This window comes from Bombus bifarius, unplaced genomic scaffold, assembly GCF_011952205.1.
Source record: "Bombus bifarius isolate JDL3187 unplaced genomic scaffold, Bbif_JDL3187 scf7180000007984, whole genome shotgun sequence".
NCBI lineage: Eukaryota > Metazoa > Arthropoda > Insecta > Hymenoptera > Apidae > Bombus > Bombus bifarius.
Genome location: NW_022884367.1, coordinates 1580862 through 1593455, shown reverse-complemented (window position 1 = coordinate 1593455; position 12594 = coordinate 1580862). Strand labels below are relative to the sequence as shown.

Genomic DNA, 12594 nt, shown 5'->3' with positions numbered 1-12594 from the left:
TGAACGTTGTAATATCTTATGAATACGCATGAGAAGACCAATCCAGCGAGTTTAACTAGCGTTAAATTTCGAATATCGATTAAAAGTCTAAATATTCCGCGAAGAAATAATGCATTAATGTAAAATTACGTGCGTACTAAGTATGACCAATGAAGAGAGAACTTTTATTCGCTTCTTTCGAATAATTATGCTGTATGTAATAAGCTGAGCGATTGGAAATAAGTGGGAAGGTTGAAGTTCGAATGAAATATAATTAAAAATGATCTAACACGTGATTTAACTAAAAAAGATAGTCAAATATTAACATCAGAAAATAAATAGGATGCTATCACGTGAATTTTTTGTACACAACATTTTCTTCGAGAATGGTCATGAAAAGTTTGATATCCCAAATACTAGTTTTATAATATAAATTTTATATGTATTTCAAAAATTGCAACTTTATGTCTATCCTATGCGACCTTCAGTGAAAACGTCGCAAATTTTCTTCTTTGTTATCGATAATTTAACACAAGTAAAATAATAATAAAGTACTTAAATAACAATAGGTGTAGAATTTGAAATAGAAAATTTTGTGCGATTGATCGCTTCCTTGACATTTTACATTAATTGTCACATTTCGTATAAAAGCAGTAGGTGTCTCAATACTCATGAACATCGCGGGGGTGGTAGATAAAACGTCTTGCCGAGGGCACTTTCGTTTCGTATGCCAATAAATTGGCAGCAACTGGCACCGACGTTAAACTTTTCGAACTCAGTTTCAATGACTTTGCTGAAAGATTCTGAGAAGCGCCGAGGCGGGAGACTCCCCTTTCTCAAAGTTTACTTTCAATTAATGAAAAACGAGTTTCGTTGACCCGCGGCCGTCGACTGGTTTCGCTTGGTGAAACGCAGAAACGGGCAACGTTGAATTTCTCCCATTTCTTTCTCCGTCTTTCTATCCTTCTCTTTATTTTTCCTCCCGCCAACTCTCTTTGTTAGCCTCTTTCTCGCCTTCATTTGTTAAATCGATCGACATCCGTCGCACGTGCAGGAAGTCGAGGGCGGCCAACCAGTGGCTGCCGATGAATTGATTCTTATACTGTACAAACTTTTATGATCTGTATTCTTCGAGGCGTCGATCGACATGCCAGCCAATTCTCTCCTCGATTCCAAAGAAGCTTATCCTAATGTCGTGACGTGACGGAGGAAAGTTTGGACGAACGTGTATCGATCCGCTGTTCCTTCTTGATTGGAGCTCGCTTCGATCCCAAACCAATTTCACAGAAAAGAAGAACGTAATTATTTCGTGTTAAATTAATCTAATGATTTGTACAGTCGATGATCGATTAGTTTTATGATTGCGATTTTGTTAATTCAAACGATAAATATTATCTAATGTTAGAATTATCAACGATTAAAGTGTGGAACTTATTGCAAAGAAACTGAAGCGAACTTACAATGGCCTACGAAAGTATTTGAACTGTTCTATTCTAATCTTTAAACTAAAATATCTGCATACAGAATACATTTTTTATTATGAGATAGTCTGTACGGAGATTTTGTAAAAGAAAAAAATGTTGGTACCATTATTCACATGATAAGTTTACTATTCCAAAATTTTAATGAAAATTTGATCACCTGGTATTAAGATAATACGTTTCCTGCAAAAGCTGCATAGTAAACGTCATAATGAAAAAAATTGTTCTTTTTTTCTCATATTCACTTCGAATTCAAATCAATTGCTTTTTGGTTCGACAAAAGCGATAAAACACAATTCTCAAAGGATCGAATTCACCGCAAATTTGCCAAATAATTGCTACAGTTCCCGGCAATTATTACCATGTTAGTTCCAGCTATTCCAGTTAAAGTTCCTTTAAGTTAATTGGCTGTCGCGTGATGGCCACAATCGATGGGATTCTGTCACGAAATCGGAGCGAACGAAAAGAAGCGAAGGAAATCGTGTGGTCGAGGACCGGTAAAGACGTTGTTAAAGTGTTGGAAAATGGTTCGTCTGTCGCTGTCCGTGCGGAAAGTCACGCGCGCAGTGTGGAATTTACTCGTAGGTGGGAATAACTTTTTTCCAGGCGGACGTGCGATTTCGACGTCCATTTCTGAAGACCGAGCCAAAGCGAACGAGGAACTACTCCAGAGGAATTCGCGACGATTGTTTCCCGATCGGTTTTCAAATAAGAAAACTTGTTCGTTCCGAGCCTCGCCGCCATACGTGTGTTTTACTTCGCTTCTCTAATAACGACGATAAAGCATTTTTGCTAGATATTGATTCGTAGAGAGTTCTCACTCAACCGAAACCTATATGATGAGAAATTTGCGGTCGGAAAAATATCGAAAGAATATCGAAAGCACAAAGGTATTCAAACACTTGCCATATAAAACTTTTATGTTATGTGTATTACATAAAACATTTCGAAATTTCATTGTCATCGTAATGAGACATGACTATGTCATGATCATACTAGTCGAACTTGAAACTTCAACAAGATACTCGCTACAAACATATGTTTAGTAAAGATTTGGTATACAGCACGAATAGCCGTTTTAAACAGTTTAATAAGAGTTAAATATGATCCAATTGAATATTCAGTTTTATGAATGTAATAAACAATTCACTGTTTAAATACGTTTGTGCTCCCTACAAAATATATACTTGCATCGAATATTTTATAGCTTTTATGTATATTCTTAAATTTGTTTCATTACAGTAATTCAAAGTGTCTCGTATAATACACAGAATGTATTCGTAAAAGGTGTTTAGAAGCGTTCAATTGCTTTCGTGGGCCTGTGCATCAGATTATCACAAAAAGGACAAAATACATACACAAAACAAGAGATTAAATCGTTTCATACTAGAGGATGTTCGACACAGATATACGTGGTTGACTACATATCAAACAGCTTGGTTTCCATTCGTGCGATACCTGTATGCAGGTCGAGGTTGCTGCCGGGTTAACAGGAGTAAACGTACATATGTATCGACTTCTTCCCGGTTGATATTCATGTATTCATAGCCGGCAACATTACCGGATTTGTATTAGCGCCACAGGTGGCGGTGTTGATCCAACATGGACCTGGTTCGTAAAACTTAGAACAACCGGCCAATCCAATCGAGAGGCGAAATTGAACGAGAGAGAGAGACTGTGCCAAAAAAGAATCGAACTCGGCGATAAACTACGTATTTATTGCGACGCAACCCGCCTTCTATGATACCCAAGGGAATAATTTAATAAATTGTTTTCCCAGCCCGCCATATCGCGATCCATCAAATTCCACAGAATTCTGTAATTCGACGGCAGACTCGATTCCAAAATGGCAGCCATCTTCTCTGACTGATTGCCTCAGCCATTCATTCTCGATTTTAACGTTTCCTATTCGCAGCGGCTATAAAAAAAATATTTGCACACTGCATTTATTTTTTCAGCTAACATTAAAATAATAAAAATAAATGGGATGGTACTAAAGTAATCAAATAACAAGTATCATCCTATGATTTATTATTTAAGCTAATATACTAATTATTTACACGGTAATTATTTAGGCCCAAGTTGATATATTAAATTTCGTGTTATTTGAGTGTAAAAATCTGATACTGTGAAAATAAGACGCGTATAGTGAATACTTTTCGTAGCCACTAAAATTTTTAGTGATATTAGTTAGAGTGAATTCGATGGAAAGAATATTTTAGAACAAGTAACGTTTTAAGCGGTATTAAACACTCGATCTGAATCTCAAACTCGATCTTAATCGCGGTTTGGTTTCTGCGGAACTATGAATAGTCATTTTGGTGTTGTGGTAAGTGTTCCGGCGAAGTTCGTGGTTCTGTGGTTTCAGGGTAAATTTGGAAACGACGCTTTAGATGCAGGTTTTAGCATTTTAAGCGATAAGTTTGATCGATGTGAATGAATTAAGTTGGATCGAATTTTTGAATTAGTTAATTGATATTTTTCTGCAGTAATGGATTTTGAAGAAACATTTTTATATTTTATAAGTAGAATATAATTTATGCGAGATAATCAAAAAGAGATTAATTTTGATTATATTTATAATTCACTATTTATACAAACGTTCGAATTACCTTATCAATGATTTGGTAATATGAAAAATATTTTGAAGTGATTTCACCAGCTTAAAAAGTATGTACGTTTAGTCTTTGTTAATATTTGCATAGTTTCCTGTGAATGATATTTTTATTAAGGAAGAAAAGCTTGACGATATCTGGACTATGTCAACAACACAAATACCCAACATTGGGAGTTCGAAGAAATGCGAAAGATTTGAACTATTTTCTCTGTTTCAGGAAAACGCTCAGTTAATTAAAATATTGCAAAGGCTAGAAATGTTTATGAAATCCAAGTACAACTTGAATGAAACGTAAAATTTATAGAACGTCCAAAATGATCACTATAAAGAAACATTTCCCTATATATTATAAAAGATAAAAATATAAAAATACCATTCAAAAAGTTTGCATTAAAGAAGATTAAATAAGAAACACTCATATTTTTTCGCAAAACCAAATTTTCATAAATTTTTCTTTTACGTTACGAGCTAGAGAATATGGATTTATTTGCATTTCGTTATCTCTTCAGTTCCATTTACTACAGTCATACATAGACAAATACAGTAGAGTCGATTATCCGATGTGATGTGGATCGAAGCTGTCTCAGATAGTCGAAAACTCGGATAATACGGTTCGTGGATGTTAATAAATTGTGCATTAAAATAGTAAAAAACATTTTGATAATGTAATATTAATTTAATTAACTATTTAATTGATTGAAAGTTTCTAACAATACCTGACTATTCACGCTTTCATAATCTTTATGTTAAACTTTTTTATGTTAAACTTTATGTTAAACTTTATGTTAAATTTGTTTATTTTATAATTTACTAATTTCTTCGTTCCATGATATTTATTGGAAGAATATTAAGACATACTATATATATATTCACACATACACAGTATGTATAATTACGTATTGTCTGATCGATCTATTGCTTACATACGTCACTGAATCAGTCCAATTTAACAGCCGCTGGATGATATCTAATGGAGTATAAATTTATTTAGCCTTCCGCTGGCGAGCCTTTTATCTCATTAAAAAGGGATTTGCACAGACCAAATATCCTAGAGATTCCGAGAATTTGGTCGAATTTAATTCCGAGATGCGGAAGAGCGTCGAGCTCTCGCCCACCCTTCGTATTATCCGCGGCAACTCCTTGTATTTATCTTCTCTATCCGACTATTCTCATACTCGCACATATATTTCACTCGTTGTTGAAATATCGACCGTTCTATAGGACAATTCTCACGTATCCGCAAACATCTACCACCATATTCATTCTATCTTTCCAACGCTGGAAGGACAAGTATGTAATTTGCGAAGCTGTCTATAAATTTCGCCGTTTTTAATATGTGCAACATTTCGTGCTCAAACAATGAATGTTAAAATCTTTGCACTAAGTTTTTCAGTCGACTATTTATTCTACATAATACCTTTATCTCGTATTCTTCTAAATTTTAATAATGTTATCCTGTAACCTAATAACGAGACGAGAAACGAATATATATGTCAGACAACATCTTCGTTTGTACTCTAAACTTTAATAATTTCATTTCATATTTTTGTATGTTGAAAATTTTTGCAAGTAGAAAAGGTATGTGTGTGTGTCAGACGTCCTTCTTTAACAGAAAATAAGTATACACACGTTGATTTATAATTCACACTTGCAAAGATCGTCTTAGGATGTAAAAAGAGCACGCTAAACGTTTCTTTCAGCAAGAAAAATTAAAATTTTGTGCCTTTACTATATTTTTTTGTTGATTTTGATGAAACTAACAATGGTCTTATCATAATAATGGTCATCTTATGGTACCAAAACTAACAGTGTAAATTATCTATAATTACATTTTATTCTCGAAGAATTGATTTTAAGTTTCATGTTGTTCAAGCATTTTTCATTTCATTCAATGGCTATTATAGCTTCTAAATTTTGAGATGCTTATTTTTTTAACATTCTATAGTTAACACACAAAGCTAGTATTCAATTGCGAGCTTTTTGGATTGTTTTAAATCACCGACGTTTAAATACACGCAGCCGGTTCGTTGAATTCGAAAACAATTTTGCATACTGGAAATCGGGAGTTTCTATTGATCGAAAGTAGTCTGGAACGTCCTAAAAAGTTTATTCAGTAGCAAAACGGTAATTTATTCTCACAACAGGAAATCTGTAAATAGTGATTCGTGACAATCTTGCTATTCAAACTAAACGGAAAATTTTCCTCGTTTATTGATTCTAATAGAATCTAGTAATACTTACGAAAAGTAACCCATTATTCCCTAGATTTTTGACTCTTTTCGATCATGCAATTCCATTTGAATAATTAGCTTATTGAGCGTTTATAATTCATTCAATTCATTTAAATTTTCATGTTTATTCATTTAAAATTTCTTATCTTGAAATATTCTTTTGTCACAATTCTTACATGTTCTCTTGCATTTTAGAAAACTTAATGATTATACGCAGGGAAATATTTTTTCATTTGAGAGAAACTATTCAGGCTAGAAAGAGTTACACATCGTACCCTCTTAAGTATTCGCGAACACACAATATACACAGCATCTTTGGCGTTGTTTCATTTCATCAACGAGACCACTACACTTCTCGCTTTTTCTTCATGTCAATGTAAATTTCTACCATTCTATGTTTAAAAGAATTTTTAATTATATCGTGACCACCTTTAGAATTTTGTTAAGTTTACCATATAGACAGAAATTGCAAGAGTCTTTTTTAATGCCTTCTTTAAATTTTAAGAGTTCTTTTCCATCTTAAGTATAGAATGAATATCAGAGCTTATTAACATAATGGATAATCGTTAATCTCTCTAAATATCTTATAATATCCATATATATTTTCAAACGTTAACAGTATAATTATGATAATCGAATCTCGCAACAGTGTCGATAAAATTTCAAAACATTTCATATAACTCACAAAATACATTCACAAAAGATGAATACTTTCGCGAGTCGGTGTACTTTGTATTGCTCAATAATAATTGCATTTTATTTGCTAAATAATCGACTCTAAGGACTTTGTGCAATACAGCACAATGGAATAGGCGAAAACTAGCTTCTCTTGCTTTTTCAAGCTCACGATGCTACTTTTCTTCGTATGTATGTAGCGCTTGCATTTACTGTTTCGTAAGAGGATGGCATTTTGCAAACTGATTGTTCCCAAGACTATTCAGATTCGGACTTACAGGGTACGAATTGGTTTCCCGCGTTCGTTCTCTATGAAATTCGAATCACCGTCGTATTGTCCGACCGAAATCCTTTCAGAATGCTATCAACATTGATCGCACGATCACCATCCAAACGTTCGATTACCCAGCAGGTGCATTATAATCGAACATTCTCTCTATTATTCGCGCAACATGTTCTCGCGGGCACGGGATGTTTTGTTGCATTCTCATTTCCACATATTCACTACGTGCTTCTGTTATCCCCTCTCAAGTACCATTCTTGTTGGCTAGGAATCCAGAGTTGATTCTAGAAAATAACAATTTAATACATTATGGAGAAAATACAAACCGCGCCTGTGTTTACGCGAACGAACAAAATTGTCGCGTTTCAGATGTTACTATGTAATATTTGGAGACCAGGAGAACTGAGCTGTTGTCAATTAATTCCTCGAATATCGTGTCCTTGAATATTGTTGTTAAGTTGGCCTAGAGACTTTTTAATAATCTAAAATTATTATACGAAATTATATGTTATATATTGATTATGAAATTAACAAAATTGTTTCACGAGATCGAACGATATATCGTAAATAAAAGAGGCCTTTATATCAAATGCCACTAAACTCAGTTCATAATTGTTACTGCAAATAAAAATGTTAAGTCCTGTGTTATAGGTGTTATAGACTAAATAGAGAAATAAAACTTTCAATAATCCATTCGGTTGATTTACTAATAAGAATTTTATTATCTATATGTTCATCACAATATTTAAAATTTTGGTAGCTAGACCATTAAGAGTTGTTAAACAGGACAAATGTTTTACAATTTGCGTTGCAAATTGAATATTTTCGTTGTTATAGATATTTGGGTATCAATGGTTGGTTAAAACGATACAAGTAGTATACGACACGTATGATCAGACAAGCCACAGAGTCGAACGTGCAATTCACACCAAATGATTCTATTGAAGCAACTGTAATTTAGAAGTAATCTTACAGTCAACAAATATTTACTGTATCTAAAAACCCATATCTATTTAAGATTATTCTCAAAAAGATAAAATTTCGTTGCACTAATTAAAACTTGAAGCGCTGTACTCGTAGAGATCGAAAATCTAATCGCTGACAAAAAAATGTATTTTTCTGCACTGTCATAAGAACATACTCATTCATATCTTAAAAATATAAAAATTCATATGCACTAAACTTCGATTCTTCAAATCTGAAATCGCTGCAATAACAAATTCATTCAAATTGGAAAGCTAATAGAAATGAGAAATAAAAATAGAAATAAAATTTCGATCGTTGGAAGATTCGTGCAGAAGAAGATTTGTTTGATTACAGATTACGACAGAGATTACGATCCGCCATCGATGAGGCCGCCAGGCGAGCTTCCGGTCGACGCCCTAAGTCCGGGCGTTTCCCATCGGGCTCAACTCGTTCTTCATCTTTTGGTGAGTCTGCTGTCACTGCTACTTCCAGCCATCAGAAGGTGATTCTCACGTCGCGGGAACGGGGCTTCCAGTTCTAGTGTTTATTGGACGGTGACCAGACCGGAGACGGCTACCAGTTTCCGGTACGCCGGCTTCGGCTGGATGATGGACGAGTGCGACGAGACAAGACGCGCTTGAAATTATTTTCATACTAAACGTAGACGTATACAGAGAGCAAAAAAAAGAGGATATTATATATAATATATATATAAATATAAATAAATATATATAAATAAATAAATATAAATATGATATGTTGTGTAAGTATACTTACAGTGAGTATGAAGGAATTCCTAGGCTTTTATGAATGACGATGATTTTGTGGCGCGCGACATCTTTGCATTCGAGAAAAGACTTCGTTCTCTCTTGTCATGTGTGAATCGAGTATTCGCGTTTAGGAAAAGAGAAAAGACAAAGAAAAGAGACGAAAAAGTAGAACTTTTCGTATCGACTAGAAGGATTTGATTGCGTATGATAATAGGTTACGCCAACGGTTTTCAGCCGATATTAACGCGACACATTGATGTTCCGCAAGAAATTCGACGGTTGTGTCGTCTGGTATAACGCGTTATCGCTTTAAGTGTTCCGCCAAAACCGAATTTTATAATCAAACGTGTGTCGCGAATTTTCCCGAGGCGGCTGAGAATCACTGGCCTCGAAACGACTCGAGTAGTTCCGTTAGTTCTGTAGTATTACGAACTCGTCTATACGAGTTTCTTCGTTTCTTACCTATGTAAATACCATTGATTTCACGATTCTCCAAGATGATTCAGCGTTCTATAGATATTCTTCTCCATTGTAAAGTTCAATCGTTACTCGCGTTCATTTCATTATCGTTATATCGTTCACGTTGGTTAAAAAGACGAATGTTCCTCTTTGTAAAACCAAACACATACTTCTCTTGTATCATGGGGACAAAAATTTCTTTTATCATCGAACGAGAATAATTAAAAATTGTTCTGAATCGTAGTAAGTCCAAAAAATGGGATGACAAAGTACGTAAATCAATTCGGTTCGACAAGAAGAAAAATTATTTTCTAACGATTTTACGTACTTTCCATCCGTAAAACCGATCTCATAGCTCGTGAAACGAACAACCAGTTGTCAACATTGAGTCCTCATCGATGCATTTCGTAACACGATGACGTTAGTTATAATCTAGTCGAGCGAACAAGGCACAACTGTATTTCGGTACATGTAATGATATATACGTACGCATGAAAGAATAAACGAAAAATGCATAATTATCCATTATATACACAGGAACATATAATATACATAATATATCGAATCGTAGTTGTGTTGAGATACGCGCTCTTAGGTTTCATCATTAGCTGTTTCTGACTGGCGCAAACGTGCATGCACTGATACAAAACGCTAGTCGTACATACGTAAACATTGCGGACGCGTTCGCGAATGCGATTCGACGCGATTTAAGATAAAAATCGTGTGAGTTATTGCATACTAGAAGCGAAGAAACACGATGATGATGATGATGTTGCGTAGCCCCGAATCATCGACGACGGTGTCTTCGTGCAGAGAGCTTCGTCGTTTCAGTTTCAATTACGCATTAGCGAAGAGAATTCGTGGTCCTCCTGCAAGGCTACACGTCGATGACAATATTTTTAGCTTTAACGAGACTTAAAGTAGATTTAACGATCTATAGAGCGAACAATATCAGGAAAATTAGTCATCAATTAATGAAACATGGGCCATTTTTCGATAGAATCCTTGACCCATTTTGCTTTCTTCTGCATGAACAAATTTATTTTTACTACTCTTGATTCGCATAATTTTCTGTAAATACCAAATAAGGAGAAGCTTTAAACGATATTTTGTACCTTTGTGATGCAAGTTCACAGAAGTCTATTTCGAGTTTCGTTCGAGTCTAACGTAGATCTGGTAACAACAGTGTAGATGCAGTGCACTTGGAAAGTCTTGAATCGCCCATTTTTATCAGAAGAATTCGTCAATGTTTTCGTTCTTTCGTTTGCGAAACGAATTTTCATATCTTTTCGGATAATCTTACTTCTTAGTAACACAGTGACTTCTATGAAACTTCTACATTTTAATTTCAGTTATTTTAAAAAGATTTTCATAGGATCCTTGTAAATAATCCTCCAGTCTTATAAAATTCACAAGAAGAGGGTCATTTCGTTTTTATCATTCTGTCTGTCACTTGATATTGCTAGATGATTCGAAACTTTTTAAATGGAAGTGTATATGTTCGAAAGAGCTGTGTGGCATTTTGACATGTTATTAGAGTTCCGTACGGAACTCGAGTATAAAGCACGAGAAAGAAACGTAACGCGTCTTTGCCGATTGATTGTTCTGTAAATATTGTAGATACGTTATGCTGTGATTAATCTGAATCGTCGTCTATTAATCACGGTGATGATTCGAGGCTGCGATTGTTGATGCAAAAAAAGTGCAAAAAGGCAAGTGTTGTGAATAGCGTATTACAGCGACCGTACGAAATGTTATGGCGATGATCGTATGAGAAACATCGTTCAGTAGAAAAGAAAAACAAAAAAAAAAAAGAAAAAAAAATACGAGTCGAGGCTACAGCGATTATAGATATGTCGTATTGAATTATTATAATAACGTTATTAATGTATCATGCCCGATGGTTTCACTATGTCGAACGATTTTTATGAGTTACAACCGGATATCGAAAAACGATCCGTAAAACGAGCATTAGAAATAGATGGTGAAATTGTCGGACTGAATATCTTAATAAATCGAATACACGACTGCCATTATAAATCACTGTTCAGTTATTCAAGCTCATCAATTTATATTAAATATTTTGAAGTCATTATTTTATTATAGTCGAGTCTTCCTTTTTGTTGTTTTACAATACATATATAAAATCTTTCTTCTAGTTGTGTTGTTAATGTTAATTCTGGAATATTCTATATAATAGATAGATATTTATCTATATAATAGAATAGAATTTTAGAATATTCAAAATAAATTGCGATAATTCGAAGATTATGGAGGAATCAGTAGCAGGTAAGTGTGTTTATTTAAGCAATTTGAGTCTTCATAAGAGGGTTATTTTGCAGTATGATAGCAATACGACAACAAAATGCATGAAATAAATTTTCTTAGATCTTTAGATTGCAGGCTTTTTTAAAAAAACCGAACAAACAAATGGAATTTAATTGTTATATTTCATGATTGGAATATAACATGTGATATTATATCGAATATAATATTTTGCATTGGTCATCAAATAATACTCCATTATTTCATATGACGTGCTTTCTTGTCGAAATAAAGACATAGGAAACCCTACAGGAAGCAACAACGGAATTATAGAGTAGTATCAATTAATCAGCCAATAATAGAAACGATTAGATGATCAAGTTACGCAATTCGTTGAATGTACAACCATAACAATATTTTACATTTGGGACAAGTTTCGCGTCTTTGCGAGAGCTTTCACGGCTGACCTGCAACGGTACACTACCACTGCCATCTTACAATCCCTTTGCGTCCTCAGTAAAGCAAACCGTATGGAGCGCAATAACAGTAGAGAGAAAGGAGGAGAGAGAGAGAGAGAGAAAGAGAGAGAGAAAGAGAGAGAGAAAGAGGGAGAGCAGGAAAGTGGTAATGGTCTGCACCGAATCAGCTCTCGGAAATTCAGCGTCCCGTAATAACGTAATAATCTTTCGAAACTCCGTGACGTGTTGTAATGTCCCTTGAAATATTGGATACGCGCGAGTAATTTCCATCTGTAATGAAACCGATATGCAAATGAGATAACAAGTTCGATTGTCTACATTTCAACCCACAACGGCTGCGCTAATGTCCAGTTTGCAGAATATCTCTAATAACGCGTGTCGTTGCTGCC

The 12594-nt window shown here is 34.6% G+C and overlaps 1 protein-coding gene across 5 annotated transcripts in view; it reads left to right on the top strand.

Moving 5' to 3' along the window:
• Positions 1 to 11275, top strand: part of LOC117204830 (neurotrimin-like) — a 302498-nt gene extending 291223 nt beyond the window's left edge. For 3 of the 5 annotated variants that reach the window (XM_033442605.1, XM_033442603.1, XM_033442601.1), the window contains one exon: positions 8587 to 11275. In XM_033442605.1, the coding sequence (XP_033298496.1) occupies positions 8587 to 8738 (152 nt within the window). In that variant the 3' untranslated portion in view covers positions 8739 to 11275. The remainder of the gene's footprint in view (positions 1 to 8586) is intronic. The other 2 variants (XM_033442602.1, XM_033442606.1) reach the window with 1 other exon arrangement.
• Positions 11276 to 12594: the final 1319 nt, after the last annotated feature.